Source organism: Macaca mulatta, chromosome 8 (genome assembly GCF_049350105.2).
Source record: "Macaca mulatta isolate MMU2019108-1 chromosome 8, T2T-MMU8v2.0, whole genome shotgun sequence".
NCBI lineage: Eukaryota > Metazoa > Chordata > Mammalia > Primates > Cercopithecidae > Macaca > Macaca mulatta.
Window position 1 is genome coordinate 101,325,808 of NC_133413.1, and position 17,146 is coordinate 101,342,953.

The following is a 17,146-nucleotide window of genomic DNA, read 5'->3' on the forward strand; positions in this document are numbered from 1 at the left end:
ATGAGTCTACTTCTAAGTTGAGATTCTAGAGACAAGTAATCTGACAGATACATCTTTGTATCTATTGCAACCTCATACATCTATGGCAGTTAGAATAATGCCTGGAACATAGCAATAAATGTTTGTGGAATGAATTAATGAATAGGAGCCCACATCGAAATTACTGGAGAAGACTTAACATATTCTACCTGGTGGCAAATATTACTTTGCAAAAATATTCATTTAGTTATGAAGATATGATTTATCTAAGATCAAATATTTAGTGTCTAGAATGAAATACTGAGTTTAAAATAACTTTGAAAAATGAGTGACAGAGCTCGTAAAAGCACCCAATGTTTGTAATGTTTATACCAATGCCTCTCCTGGTTAGCAAACCTGGCTACTACTTAAAGGACAACTGGATTAGGAAGAATATTTACATTGAGCATTGACATGTGACAACTATATAAAGTCAAGATTTTCAGTTAACTACTAATGTTAGCAGTTGCTCTTTAATAGTCTTCAGCATCTTTACAAGGTTAAGTTCTATTTCTGTTTCATTTAAACTTTTGAAAACTTATGAATTACTGTTAAATTTTTAGGAAACTCCCATTTAGCATTTGTTAGTATGATCATTTTTCCTTTAAGTTATAGTGTAATAACTTATATTGATTTATTACCTGATATTGAACCATCTGCATTCCTGTACCATACCTATCTTGGTAAAGGACATTATTCTTATAGTCATGTATTACATTTGCTAACATTTCATCTTGATGTTTTGCATTTGCCTTCTTAAGAGTAATAGGTTTATATTGTTGATTAGTAATGTAATTTCTTATTTTGTTTTAGAAATCATATGAAATAAGTATTGAATCAAACTTACCTCAAAGATTGAATTTAGGAAGGAAATTCTAGCATTTCTATCAAGTCAGGACTCATGATAACTAACATTCATCAGTGCCTTCTTTGTGCCAATTACAGTTAAGTACTTCATGTATTAGTTCATTTAAACCCTACAGCATCCCATCAACCAGAAATTATTATTATCCCCATCTTGGGTCAGATGAATTGAGACACAGAGATGTAAAGTATCCAGGGTCACATAGAACGTATAGTGCAGAGTCAGGATTTGAACTCAGGCATTCTGGCTGCAGAGCCTACATTCTTTACCAAAATGCATTCTTTTCCCCATCTTGTTGCAGAGAAAACCACGAATATCAGGAATTATTTGTCCAAAGAATCTGACATAATCATTGTTAATTGACCTATGACTACTTAAATAATGTAGAATTTATAAGAGAAATACCCTAACTACATACTATCAATTAATAACATAGATTGGAGACTAACTGTATTTAACTATTTAAAAACGTAGTTAAAAATATTACCAAAGTAATAACACTGTTTTTTTTTTTTTTAATCATTTCAGCAATCTTGACACAGAAGAACTATGTGGTAAGTGTTTCTTTTAAGATCAGACAAACCCATTACTTGTTTAAGAAGCAAAAAGAGTATTGTTTGATATACATCAACCTTGAAATTTATGTTGTATATTAGGAGTTCTAGAAAAAGAAAAATTAATTGAGATCTCAAGGCATTTATCTTTATCCATGAATATTGCTCAAAATATCCATGTATTTCACTCCAGAAACAGTCGGACCTCATTAGTTTGTACATAGAAGATTTGTTATTACAATCAGTACATTAGTTTCACAAGAGCAAATTCTCCACAAGTTTGAATATATTTTTAAATTGGTGTTTAATACAACTTCATTACTCTCTGCACAAGCCTTTTGTTACTATTTTACAAAGCTGTTTTCTTGAAATGTAAAAATAACTTTGTCTCATACCTGCCTAAATCATTCTGGAGTTTTAAATGTCACTTGCAAAACAAGTGATTCAATGGGGACAGATAAATCTTTACAAATGTCTGGTTTAATAGCCTCTTCATTTATTTTATTCATCTTTATGGTTGGAACAATAGTTAAAGATTAGAAATATGGAAAGGTAAAATTTTTAAATTTTATTATTTTATGAAAAAATGGAACATTATGAGACTATTCAATTTGAAACAGCTATATTTCTCTGAACACTGGAAGGTTTAATGTTTTATGTTTTAAGATAAATGTTTAAGATAATACTTCTATCCAAGTTTGATCTTATTGTCTAGGCTGCTCAAAACATTTTTGGTAGTTAGAGTTGAGTTTTCTCTGAGAACTCCTCATTGAAACCACCAGCACTTCCTGAATATCTTATAATTCTTACAGTTTTAGAGTTTACCAAAACCATCAAAAAGGCCATTTTCTTATATTCACAAGTGGTTATTTTCCATTTCATCAAAGTGGTAGAGCAACATCAAAAGATGTTATACAATAACAACATATCAGAATACAGGATTTCAAGGCAACAACTGAACAAAATGAGCATAATATCCAACCATGACCTTTCAAATTTTCCAATGATTTTTAAAAACTCATGCTTCTTATCCTAGCATAGTGTCCATCTCACGTTCAGGGAGGAAAATCCAACTGAAATTCAAAATATGTTTATGGAGGAGCAAGGTACTCTGGTACCAAAGGAGGTCATGCTTTTGTTAGTTATGAAATACCAACAGGGAAAATTGTGCCATTCTTTCAGACACAGTCGGATGGTAGCATTGTGCACACATGGTTAAGTACCTGAAAGTGCCCATATGGACCATTGCCATGAGGCTTTATCATGAATAGCAGTCACCGTAAAGGCCAAGTTATGGTCCACTCTCATCTATGTGCACACAGTCCTGGTCAGTGTAGTGAGAAGATAAAATGGAAAACACAAGATTATCTTGATAATTTCATTAAGGTGGCAGACCAATTTCCCTAAAATGTCTAGCTATGTCAGACCAAAGTAATTATTTCCTCAAATCATTCATTTATATCTATTCTTTGTTTTTCACTTAACTTTGCCTGGGTAGGCCACAGCTGATGACAAAGCAAACTGTTATAAGGGCTTTTAAATAAAAACACTAAGTGGTTCTTCTTTAATTGCTATGTTGCCTGCCTACTGTCATTAAGGAATATTGTGTTATCATCTATTTTCCCTTAAAAGTACTTCAAATTTTAAAGTATGATAGCATAGCTCCACTTATTCCTCTACTGAAAAACATATTTTAAAACTATGCCTTTTTTCTATAATAGGGGAACTGGATTAGGTGTCTATCCTGTATTTATGGAAAAAGCTTTGACTATGATTTTCCCCCCATAGTTTTAGTTAGGGAATAGGTATGTGGGGCTTTAATTCAACAGGAATTTTTCTGTGTTTTTAAAATCCAGTGATTGTATTCACAGTCATGTGTTATAATCCTCCCCCTCTCTGTTCAAGAATATGCATTTTAATCTCCAGAGTGTCATTTCATTTCTCATTATTTTCTGAATATAAAGTAAATATTTAAGTTGGATTCTAATCAAAGCCAAATGCTTCAGTGTTAGCAAGTGAAATATGTCAATTCACACCCGGCACAAATTCCCCCTTGTGCGTGGGAGGGGCAGAACTTGATTGGCATGAAAAGTAGATTTCATATGTTCTTTCCTAGAAGCCAATTAAAAGTTGCAGGTATGTAAAACTTTAATTCTGAGGCTTTTACTTAATTTGTCAGTTACTAAGTTAAGGACCTAGAATTTAAAATATTTATTTTGAAAAAAATGTCTTTGTAATTTTAATTGTGAAAGTAATACATAACTACTATTTTTAAAATTTAACAGAATTATGTAGGCGTATAAGCTAATATGTCAATCTTCTCTGCCACTCATTGTCGTCCCCAATACTGAGCTCCACTATTTACTTGGAACATATTCTTCCAGACATTATTATGTGTATATTGACATTGATATATATGTGTATGTGTTGTTGTTGTTTTTTACAACAGTAATTATACTATATGATTAGTACAATTGCATCCCCTTCTCCTTCATTTCATCTGAAGGCTGCGTAGTGTCTCACGTTCTTTAATTTTTTTCAATCAAATTCCTTTTAATGGATTTTCAATTTGAATCCAACTTTCTATGGGAAAAACAGGATTGAAGTAAATATTCTCATATACATTATTCTCACACTCATGTTCAAGTAATTCTGGATAGTAGATTCCCAAACATGTAATTCCTCAATCAAGGTTTCTCTAAGGTGCACACCCACCAGCAGTTTATAGAAGTGCCAATCGTGAAGGCCTTCCTAAGTGCATTTTTTTTTTTGCCATACCTTATCACTATCAGTCAATACATAACTCAATTTTAATTAGGCAATTGTGTTTGAACTCTGGCATTAAAACTTTTTGTATTTCTACCATAATTAGCTCCAATCTAAAGCATTCAGGAGTGTAATTACTACCTTTCCTGGCCCTACCCTGTTTATGACTGTTTTCATAACCTTACTCATTTTTACTGAACCGTTTTGCAGATCTTGAAGTTGGTAGTTAAGAATAGGTAGTTGAAATATTTATAGATGGGTGAAGAATAATTGCAATGAATGTGCTTGATCTGAAAGCATATCTGTAAGAAAGCATATCTGTAAGAAAGCATATCTGTGAGCAAGGTTGAATATATTTAATAGCATAATTTCTCATCTAGCTGGCTGTTATCTATAAAATATTAAACTATTTTAAAGTTCTATGAACTCTATAAATAAGATGGATTAAAAACTGAGGGTATGGGAAACTCCAGAATAAAAGCTTATTCCCTTCATACCCAAGGTTCCTTTCAGTAGCTGTGCACTAAGCACCCAGGCTGCAGAGCAGCACCAGCTTGCATTGGCAGAGCCCGGACAGTGCTGAGAGACCTGTGCCAGCAAGTCTGGGTGCTAGGAAATCAGAAGGCTCTATGCCCTCCTCCAGACTGCTGTGTCCTCCCCCAGTGGCACATGTCACTGATGATCGAGGTATAAAAGAGTTTGAGTGTCGCTTATCTGCATCCCCTCAAAATAGACCACATTTCTAGATCTGACTGACCTCCCTATTCAGAACATGTGGGTTTTAACACTCTCTCTCATCTCAATTATTTTCTTTTCTACCTAGTCTACTACTTGAGAAATTCTAACTACTTGAGAAGTTTAGATGACTCATCTGAACTCATGAGACTACTTTGTAAGACCAGTTTCTGCTGAGACTTTTGTGGCAGCTGTGGGTCCTTTGCTTCTGACAGAATTATTAAGCTGATCTGAAAACTCAACAACTTGAAAGACTAAGGTGCAGGATAGAAAAACAAAACAAAACTGTAGTTTGGTAATGCAATACCACTGATTAAGTACAGAAAGAAATGGAGAAACTAATTTATTGTTAGCATTTTAGTAGAGAAGATGGCACATTGGATATCCATGAGAATATAGCCTACTTTCTGACAGATAACAGGCTTACTACATCTGCTTATAAATTGTGCTCTACTTTTTCATCATACCTAATGTTCAGACTCTACTTTTCAATGATACTTCACTTAAACTGATGAGGATTGGTTTTCACATATTGCCATATGTGCAATACAACTCTATTTTGCTCAAGTTCATGAAGCCTACATACAGGTTTCAACAAAATAGGTCTTTTCTCCAGGAAGTTATTATAGTTACCAAAGGAAAAGCATTTTAAAGAACCAATATTTGTTCCAAATCTTTCTTTCTAATGCCATGACTTAAGGACAATATTCATTTGCCCCACTCACACTTGCATTGTGATTCAAATGAGAAACACGAGAAACTTGGAATAAAACTTTAGTTGAAGCTCAGCCACTTCCAAAGATGTCACTGTCCTTCCCTCCTGCCTGCCACATCTTGGAGTTTGCAGATCTGCAAAATTCTGGACTCCACCCCTCATTCCATTTCACAGCTTTGGCATGGCTCATAGTCCTAGTTGTGTGATGAAATCCCTCCTGGCAATTGATGCCTCCCTTCTCTCTTGATGGTGTCACCAACATTCCCAAATCATCCTTAGTGCATCCTTTCCTTTTCTGATAGGAAAATTTGAGGATATAACTCTCCTTTACAAAATTGTTCCATGGCTTCCCATTGCCCATAGTGGTCTCAGATTTACTCTGCATCATCATCTCCTAGGGAACATCACCCTCAACCCAAATATTGTGATTTACTAGATGAGACCCTCTCAGTTATCTAAATGTCTAACAAGTACCCTAGAGTAGTGTTTCTCAAACTTAGGTTATGCCTACAAATCACGTGGGGGTCTTATTAAAATGCAGATTGTGATTCAACAGGACTGGAAGCGGGTCTGGGACACTAAGTTCTAACAAGCTCCCAGGTGAAACTAATGCTGCTGGTCCACAAAACAAACTGAACAGTGAGGTACAAGAGGATTCTGATGCAGGTGGTCAAAAACACTGACCTAGACTTGAGGATCAAAGAGCATCTGGCGAGGACTGTTTCCAACACATACAGCTTTGTCTCCCATCACTGATTTTTAGCATGTTTCCTTGCTGCCTCCCATTCTCAAATATGTTCCAGTCCTGTTCTTTATATCTTGGCAGTGCTGAACTACACATACTCCTGCAAACATGACAGGAAAACAGCTGCTTCCATGCCTTGCCTCCTAGTATCCAGCAAGTTCAGTCCTATTCATCTGTTAACTGAGCCATTGGTGGTGTTTCTCCTATGAAGTCCTCTCTGACTCACCCAGGCAGACTTGGGCGTTCTTTTGGACAGGACCTCGCTCTGTCGCCAGGCTGGAGTGCAGTGGCACAATCTTGTCTCACTGCAACCTCGGTCTCCCTGGTTCAAGCAATTCTCCTGCTTTATCCTCTATTTGGATTGTACCTTGTATCTGGGCTCTCAAACCATTGTCTTTAACAATGATTCTGTGTACTGCAGTTGTTTCTTGGAATGCTTGGAATGTTTATCTCTCCTCTCTGACTGTAGGGCTTCTGTCTTTTCACCTTTGTATTCCAAGCTCCTACAATAGCACCTAGCGCATTAAAGGCCCTAAGTAAAGGTATGTTAGGCCACAGAATGAGTAAGTGAACACTCTCTATGATGAAGTGGAGGGGAGTTATCCCTCTTTATCTATGTTGGATGTGTCTGGCTCTTTCATCTAACTTCCCTCTTTGAGTTTATTGGAGCCCCCTTGCCTTGACTGCCTGACCCATATCCCTCAGTGAGTAAGTTCTAAAAGAGCCTTAGTGACACTGAGCTGCACCACCTCAAAATAACCCTTACACTTAGATTTCCAACTTAAGCTCCTATCTACGACTTGAATATGGTAATTCTCTTCCTTCTCAGTCATTTTGTTTACTGTCTAGTGATTGTTCCTTTTTTCTAACTTGGAGGGTTGGGATGAACACATGGATGAATGAAGGAAAGAAATAATGAAGTCTAGATAGGTGTCAGCTCTGAAACTTCTAGTCATTGTTTTTCTCATACGCTTTATCACATATGCCTGCATCTGTGTGCATAGGTCCAATTTCAAAGTGGAAAGACAACTTAAATTCTCTCCAGGAACCTTTACTAATTAAGCCAAATATCTTGTCTATGAATGAAATATTTATTTTAAAAAGTGGCTTTACTTCTATCTATCTATCTATCTATAGATAAATATAGTCTATATATATAGTCTATATATATTTATGTATAGATAGAGAGAGAGACTTGCTTTTTTAGCATCAATTTTTTTGTTTTCACGTTCTTTTTTTTTTTTTTTTTTAAGAGACAGTGTCTCATCTGTAGCCCAGGCTGGAGTGCAGTGATGCTATCACGGCTCACTGCAGCCTCCACTTTGCAGGCTCAAGCAATCCTCCCACCTCAGCCTCCCAAGTAGCTGGGATCAGAGGCACATACCACCATGCTGCATGGCCCAAGCTGGTCTCAAACTCCTGGGCTCAAGTGATCCTTCTGCCTTGGCTTCCCAAAATGCTGAGATTATAGGCACAGCATGTTTTCACTTCATATTTTTGTCTAATTGCATTTAAAACCCCTATCACAATCCTCTTTGAGGCATTATATATACAAGTTTTAAAATAAAAATGAAGTAACAGCTTCACTTTTTGGCTTTTTTTTTTTTTAATGCTTTTTGCTTGTTTCAACATAGTATAGACTCAGTTCTGATATTCATTATTTTTCCAACTTATGAATATTCTACAGCCACATTAACTGCTCACTGGTTGATGAAGAGTGTTAATTTGTTATAAATAATTGCACAGGGACTTCCTTTGTTATAAATAATTGCACAAATAAAGTTAGACATATTTGTCAACCTTATCAAAAAGTCAACATTATAACCACAAATTAAAATGTTATTTTGAAGCAGGTATTTAGGGAGTAAATACATTCTTATTTATCTTCCAACTAATCACTTTCTAAAGAATCTTTATAAGAGATAGTTTGCACCACATTGTTTTTAGGAATGCATTTTACTTTTTGTCAAAAATATGTTGTTTGTTTTTAACCTAAGTGTATACAGACAGTATTTTGACACCCATGATCTGGAATTGATTTAGTGCTCACCTGTGTTTATTTTCTTCTCAAAAGAAGTCTGTACATTAATTAATATATCAGTCAATGGCACTTTCCAGTTGTTATTAATATCAGTATAAACAAATATTTCCTAGAGTATTAAATAAATTAATCAATGTGGTTTCCATCAAACATGCTGAAATGTATTCCCATAATCTCAAGTGGCTTATATGTGATTATATTTATCATTTCAATTTAGTTCCACAAATACTGTGGCACATTAAAGAGACACAGTAATAAACTACAGTTCATCCAAGGAAGGGTTCACAGGAATGGTGAGAACTATTCATTTTTTAGTGTCTGAAAACCCTAGATCTTCTCAATATATAAATTTATGTTAAGCTAGTTTGCTTTCATTATAGAAATGTATAGATTTCTATAAGTAAATATAAGATTTTGCATTTATACATATTTCAACTTACTAGTTTAGGATCAGTTCATGTTCCATACTTTTAATGTTAATCACAAATCCACTATATTATTTATTCCTAGCAACTGAAAAAAGTGATAGACTTTACTTTTTCTCTGCCCAAATTGTTGAAAAAAAAAAAGAAAAAGATTGTGACAGGGACAGTTACATAGAAGGTGCCACAGAAGACCCTCTCATGTTTTGCGTCACTGACTCTTAACCTTGAAAAAAGCTTACCTTCCTTAAATGTTTCCTCCAAGAAACAAAAAATGTAACTTAACTATTTTCTAAAATTACTATCCCAGTGAGATCTATAATACTATGTTGTCAAAAAAATATTTTATTGAAACATCCTTGTCAGTAGATCCAGATTCATTTTTTCCTACTTTTGTAGGAAGCAACATTTCTTCAAGGATAATGGTAATCATTCAGGTTTCTTTTTCTTTTTTCTTGATGTCTTAGTAAAATGAACAGATTGTCACCTTATTTAGTCTTATTTAGAAACCTTCCAGTTTTTACTTATAGCTGACATTTTGTTTTACTCATTTAAGGAATAAATAATTTGTTGATTTTTTTTGTTTTATGGTTACCTAAACTCAAATATGAATTCATTTCAATATTTTCATTTTTCAGAATATTTTTCTCAGCACTTGGGCGAGTATGAGAATGTACTAGCAGCACTTGAAGACCTGAATCTTTCCATCCTGAAGGCAATGGGCAAAACAAAGAAAGTAAGAAAATGTTAATGTTTATTTTCTATAAAAATCTCTTATTTGAAAAACAGTTTTCTTGAAAATCATACCTATTTTCAAGTATAGATTCTTTATTATCACTGATAGATTATTTTTCTTCATATTAAATGAGCTATGTTATTCATTTGCAACATAATTAAAAACACTATATGCCAAAGACTGTGCTTCGTGTTGAGGATACAAAGATACAAAGAGCTGTTAGAATAGCTCTCAGCCTGGTGGTGATACAAGTGTGTAAACTAAGTAATATGTTTTGAATCTTTTCCCTCTCCAAATCCCATATTGAATTGTAATCCCCAGTGTTGGAGGTGGGGCCTGGTGGGAGGTGATTGGCTCATGGATCACCATTCCCCCAGTGCTGTTCTCCTGATGCTGAATGAGTGAGTTATCATGCGATCTGGTTGTTTAAAAGTGTGTGGCGCCTCCTTGCCCCTCTCCTTCCTCCTCTGGCCATGTGATATGCTTTGCTTCTCCTTTACCTTCCACCATGATTGAAAGCTCCCTGAGGCCTCCCCAGAAACAGAAGTCACTATGCTTCCTGTACAGCTTGCAGAACTGTGAGCCAATTAAACCTCCTTTCTTTACAAATTACCCAGCCTCACATATTTCTTTATAGCAATGAGGGAACTGACTAATGCACTAAGCATTACAGTATAGCCCAGTGAGAAGCACAAGACATCTAATTCATGCTGGAGGTGAGACGACACCTGAACACTTATAGATAAAGGAAGTTGGTAGAGCTGAACAAAGGAGACCTAAATACAGGGAACAGCACATGCAGAGGCTCTGAGTCAAGAGGGTCACAGGACACTCTAGGAAATGAAGCTGGACAATAAGGATGAAGTACCGAAGAGTGGCATGACGTGAGATGAAACTGGAGTGCTAGGGAGGCCCCACACCTTTCATGATGTCAGCAAAGCTAAGGATTTAGGCCTGTATCCTAAGTGCAAATAAATCAGCAAATATTTAAAGCAGAAGTAAAAAAAAACTCATGCAGTCTTTCAAAAAGACCATATAAGAATTAACTTGGAACTGGGGTGGATAATATAGAGGAATAGGATCAGAAAGATGAGTGAGTAGTTTAGTTCATTAGTCTGGATAAGAAATGTTGATATTTGGAAAACAATAAAGACTCAACTGAATTTTGGAAAATAAAGTTCAGAAAGTGCCCTAAAACTTCAAGGAAAACAGAAAATGTAAGAAAATTGGAGCACCAGGCTAGTGTTTCCTATATCCAAATAACAAATTCCAAAAAGAGAGAGAGAAAGAAAAAAGGAAAACAGGTAAAAAGTGGAATCAGAACACATTTTCTTTAGAGCTCTTCAGGAATATTTGGAAACTGTATAATAACTTCATCCCTTGGAAACTTCTCTCCAGAAATGGCCATTAAAAAATTCTCTGCTTTGCGTGTCTAGCTTCTTCTTGTTCTTCAAGTCTCATCTTAAATACCGTGGCCTCAGAAAGGTCTTCTCTGACCACTTCCATCTAAAAAAAAGAAAGGGTCATCTCTGTTAGAGTAGCTCATCTGTTCCTTGCTGGCAATTTATCATAATCAGTGAGTAACTGTGCAATGTTTTTGTTGTTGTGTGTTTGTTGTCTGTAAAGAGAGAGAAGGGCAGTGACTGCTTTTTGGTTTTGGGGGTTTTTTTGTTTTGTTTTTGGCTCACCATGTTTACTCTGAACCTAGCACAGGACCTGACAATTAAAATCATACTCAAAAAGTTTATTGATGGATTAAATTAATTGATTGGTTAAATAAATACACATATAACTCCAAAAGCTAAACACTTTTGCTCCTAAAAGAAAAATTGCTCCTAAGTTAATTTAAGAAGCTTCCAGATTTCCTCTAATACGAAGAAAAAAACAAGTTATATAATCTTCCTTATTTCCTCAGAAATATGCACTAAAATCATGTTGTTTTCCTTGTATTAAGACAATGAGGTTTTGTGGGATTTAAATTGAGGTCAACCTGTTGTTTTGGTTTCTTAAGTTATAAAATCTTTTTCTTGGCACTGACCCTTAAAAATGCCTGTGATTCATATTATCATACTGTTTAATCGAGAAAAACATATGTCTCTGATTTAAATTAAAAAGGAAAAAGAAAAAAGAAATAGTCAAAATTAAAATTAGAAAAAGCCCCTTTGTGTAATAGCTCAAAGATGAATAAAATGCAGGAGTTTTGACATTTCTCAAGCCACTGTTGAATAGACATCTTCTCCACACTGTCTAGCACATGGACCCTTCGGAATGAGAAATCTAGCATTTGTCTCTGTATTTCTACCCAGATAAAAAGTCCTGTCTTGGTAGGAAGATCTGATTGTTCTAGGCTTTTATGAAAAATGAAATACAAGCCTTTTATGATCTATCTTGACAGGCAGTACCTCTGTTTGCAGTGTCAGAGAATGGATAAAATGGGATTTAGCTGCCTACCTTAAACTCCAGATGACTCAGGACAAATACAATCTGTCATTATTTTCCCTCCTCCTCCTTCTCCCTTAACCCCAGTCTTTTGTCAGATCCTCAAGGGCTACATGGATTATTTTACTTTGCTTGTTATTCTGGAACAAAACACCGTAGGTCAAATTCCAAATAGCCATTTGAAAGTCCCAAAGGTAACTAAAACCAGAACCCTCTGTCTGACTTTGGAATGTTTCGCACACACAAAAAAATAGCTTTGTCCATTAGTTTTTCTTCTTTCTACAGGGTAGAGGTGATAAGTTAACTTGCAGCATTAGTATGCGAAGTGCTTGTGATCTCAAAGCAAATATAGAATTCTGATGCTACAGCTGAATTCATCATGTGCTATGTTATATAAACACAAATGGGATTCGCTGTTTATTAGCAGGGCTTAAAAGGAGATTATCACAAGTTAAAGTGAAGAATGGCATTTTCAAAATAATTATTTAGGGTTTGTTAGTTACCTTACTGAGTGCAGCCATGAAATGTTCCAAAATTAAAGTGTATATATATTTTTTCTTCCGACAGTTATTTTTCAAACAAACACACCCTACAGTACATTTTCAATAATTTAAAGAAAAAAATAGACTTGAATCCTAGCACTTCCGGGCCTCTGTCTCTGTCTTACTCTCCTACATCTGTCTTCGGGATCTATGTTGATTCTCTCTTTAGCATCTACAGATCCCTTTATCTTAATCTTTTCATCTCTCCTCTATCTCTAATTTTTTTTTATGTTGAGCATCTGGGCCTCCCAGGGCTCCATATTCCTTTCACTAAAGATCACAATCATTTTATTTGAGTCTTACTATGAAAAAGATGAAATAGCAATAGGACACAGAATTTCTATTTGGGACAAACATCATTACCATAATTTTATGTAGGATTTATTATTAAAATTTTCCCTTGTTTCAGGCAAAATATCCAAGCTGAAATGATACCATATGTGGCATAGTAAAATACCCTTGTAGGCTTACAGAAGGCAAGCATTTTAATTTTTCATTATAGTTTCATTGCAATCCTTTAAGTATTCAATCCTTAAGTATTTAAAAATAAGATGAAGAAATTATTCTTGGACTTCAGAGCAACCACAAAAAAAAGTACTTTTTAAACCGTTTATTTGACATCTTCTTTTTTCCTTGAAATTTTCTGTCAAAATGAGTATGTTTAGGGAAGAAGAAGTAGAGACTAGGAGGATGGAAAATAGGAGAGAAGTGTTTTGAGGTTGCAAGTTTGGTTCAATAGGAGAGAAACCCTGAGTCAGGTCCAAGCCTTGGACTCCTCCATGCAGCCCTCACCAGACTTCTGCCCAGCACCTGGCAAAGGGGAACTCAACACCTCTGGGAAGGTTGCTCAATGAAGTAAGGAGGAACATGTTCTCGTAGCAGACCCTAGTTATCCTGAAGGACTCTGCAGTACCTACTTCCTGGACAGAAAAACCTCCACCTCTCAGTGGGTAAGGAGGAGATAGAACTGAGATGAGAGCCCTAACCCTTCTAATTCATGTGAGCATGGCTTTGGGTGTAATTTAAAGGTGATGAAAAACCACTTTGAGGTTATTGATAGAGTTCACACAGTGGTGTAGGTGATTAATTCAGGCAAAGATCATCAACAAAGTAGTGGCTAAGGTGGATATGCTAGGAGGATGGAGGACAGAGTGCATAGTAATGTCTGGGCAGGCTCAAGACTTGGATTGGTACCTACCTGGCAGCCACATCACTGGTTCTTTCTAGCCATTGCTGCAGCCCCACCAGACTCTTGGTGACTGATCTGACTTTGCTGAGCCAAGTTGCCTAATGATGCCTAATGACTCTTCTTTCCAGCCACTCTAGGGCTTCCATGGCTATGACCAAAAAGAGGATGAGGAATAGCTGTCAATGCCAACTAGTGTTCATATAGCACCTTGGAGTTTTCACATATGCTTTAATATACAGTATTTCAGTTACTCTTCATCACATCCCTGTAAGGAATTTCAGGCAAAAGGTAATATACCCATTTCAAAAATGAGGAAACTGAGTCACAATGTGGCTAGTTGATTTATTTATATCCTAAAGATAATGAAATTTAAACCAAGTGATTCTCATTTAAATTTTTTTTATTTAAGGTTTATGTGTTTCCATATGAACATGCTATAAACCTGCAGTTGTAAGTTCTATCATGACACAAAACATTTCTGGTATTAGGTGCCTTTGGTCTTTGAAACAATCAGTCTTTAGAGTTCAGCTGTGTCTCAGCAAAGGCATAAAGATTTCTAGCTTCTCTGTTAGAAATATTTTCAGTTTTGTTTTTGACAAATGAATAAGTAGCTATCCAGAACTCAGTGTAATATGTGAGGAATATATGAAAGAAATTATAGACAGAAGCAGATGATAATTAAATGCTGAAATCATAATTAAATCCTGAAATCAAAAGATGAAGGTGCATAAGCAAAGTTCTAGGCAAGGAAGTTCATATTGTTTATTATAGTTTGTTGTCATTAGAGAAATGAACTTTAATTAGAAAGTAAGAGAAGTTACGTGCCCATGTCAAACAATGGATATTTAGCTTTTTACTTACTAGAATGAAATATATCCAAAGGAAAGGCTACTGTACTGGAGAGAAGTAAGCAAAAATATTGGTCTTCTGGGCTCTGAATGAATTTATAAAGGATCTGAAAGCATTCCAATAGGAGTCCTACTGATTTTTTTTTTAAAAAATAGGTAACTATTACTTCTCGGTTGACACTTAAAATGCCATGTTTACTATTTGCTAAATACTTATAATGTACTCAGTTTTGTGTCAGAACTCACTATTCTGTTCCTGTGGTAAACTGTTTTTTCTGGTATTAAGTATTATTATCACGTTATCTTAATTCGTGTGTACTTAGATACTTTTGAAAATGTAAAAGTGCAGGTCTTCTCTGATTGTTCTTCTCTTTCTCTCTCTTTTTTTTTTTTTTCTGGTGGAGACAGGGTTTCACTATGTTGCTCAGGCTGGTTTCAAACTCCTGAGCTCAGGCAATCCATCCACTTCACCTTTCCAAAGTGCTGGGATTACAGGCGAGATCCACTGCACCTGGCCTGACTCTTCTTCTTTAGCAGTTTTGCCCTTAGTTTGCCATGTTTGCATAAGTTTTGTAATTGTTTTTTCAATTCTGGGAAAAACTTTTATTGGAATTTTCATTAAATTTATAAAGTAATTTTGAGAGAATTGTCATCTTGGTAATATTTTCCCTTCCCGTGCAGGTACAAATATATTTTTTCATTTATTCAAGCTTCTTTTTATGCCTCATTAAATATTTTTATGATACCTCATATAGGTTCAAAACATTTCCTGTTAAATCTGTTCATATATATTTTATATTTTTGTTGTTTTATAAATGGCCACCCTCTCTAACTTCCTAACTTAATGTTGGTGCTATATTGGAAAATGATTAATTTTTATATACACATTTGGTAACTAGATTAGCTACCATCTTGAGTAGCTGTTCTGTCCGTGACATGCCATTTATCATCCTTTACTGATATTACAGCTTGAACATTGAGAGCCTCTGTCACTGTAAGAAACAACCCACCTAATCTCTCTTTTAGGGAAGTTGACCAATCTGTATATAGTCTGTAATGCCCTGACTATCTTCTCCCACTTTTTTGATCTGAACTTTGAAGCTATACTTTACACCTATTGTTGTTACATAAGATTTCAAATTCTACTTCATTACCACAAGGCAGTAATAAACTATGACTTACACTTTAGAATCTTGTGTCTTAAAGGGACAAGATCATTTTCCACAAAACCAAACATAGTTTTAAAAAGCTTGAGTAGCAAAATTCTATAAATGCAAACATGTGAAACATTAGCCGATTCTTACATATTTTTAACAGAAAAGACACAAACAATAAAAGTAAATAATATATTTAATTAATTGGCAGCACATCGATATAGGCCAGAAATAAACTTGATGTTCAGAAAAGGGAAAGATCAGTGCTCACTGAGTAGTCAGATAAAACATCAGGGAGAAGGTGAGACTCAAATGAGCCTCAAAGAATGGGCAATTTTAATAAAGGAAAAAGAGAATAGAAGAGCCTGCAGATAATGACCTTACTTTGACTTTTTAAGGAGGCAGCTATGAAGCCTAGTTTCATCAGAGGCCCTCTTTCATGTCCAGAGGAGGCTGTGGTTTACAGATGGAGGGGTCAGGTCATGCTGACTGCAGTTGGTATTTCACCTTATTTACAGTTTCTCAAATGAGTGTATAAATAACAAACTGTGATCTTGCAAATAATCTTGAATCAAGGGGCCTTAAAAAAAAAAAAAAAAACTTAACAGATTGCTAGAGCTGTGGCAGGTAGAAGCCCCAGGTCAACTGCTGGTATACCCCAAAGCCACAGAGGTCCCTATTAGTAATCATTTTTTTCATGATTGTTTTCTATTTTCAGACAGTCCTACCAATCCTTCCTCCCCATCCTAACCAGAAATAAGATAGAGTGATAAATTATTTTTATTTTATTTCATGCACCTATAATTTCAAATAGCCATTTTTTTCCTTTGTGAGGATTTTCTTTTATTTATCTTACTTAGATTGCTAGTGGGAACATTTATATTCCTAATAGAAAGTGGGAGTTAATTTTCTGCCTAATGAAAGGACGAGTACAAATTATACTGTTCTATTTAAAAAGAAAAGCCGGTTTATTTTGCCCAAAAATATAGTTCTGAACTACAGTTGCCTGAGTGAATGTACAGTCCTATTTCTGAAGAAATGAACTTTGAAATTCTAAAAGCTAGATAAGGGAGAGAAGTTAATGCAGACATTCATGGGGGATAAACAGCACAGCATGTGATTCCTTCTGTCACGAGAATTAAATTTGATATGACTCATTTCTTTTGCCTGAAGTGGAAAAGTGCAGAGGGAGAGATTAAAAATTGGTCTGTCTTGTGTTTCTCAGATCTGATGGGCATCAGTTATTATCATGTTGAAGTTGTTCTTTCCCGTTTTTATTTACAAAGAGGAAATACTGAACATTGCAAACCAGAAATACTAAAGGTTACTTGAGAATTAATTCGTTTTGGCAAAGTCCTTATTTTCAAAATAATACAT

The 17,146-nt window shown here is 35.2% G+C and overlaps 1 protein-coding gene across 1 annotated transcript in view; it reads left to right on the forward strand.

Annotated features, from left to right (window-relative positions):
* Window positions 1-17,146, forward strand: part of NECAB1 (N-terminal EF-hand calcium binding protein 1) — a 173,511-nt gene that overhangs the window by 80,409 nt on the left and 75,956 nt on the right. The window contains exons 4-5 of the mRNA XM_001085626.5: window positions 1,412-1,437; window positions 9,500-9,597. Coding sequence (XP_001085626.3) covers window positions 1,412-1,437; window positions 9,500-9,597 — 124 coding nt within the window. The remainder of the gene's footprint in view (window positions 1-1,411; window positions 1,438-9,499; window positions 9,598-17,146) is intronic.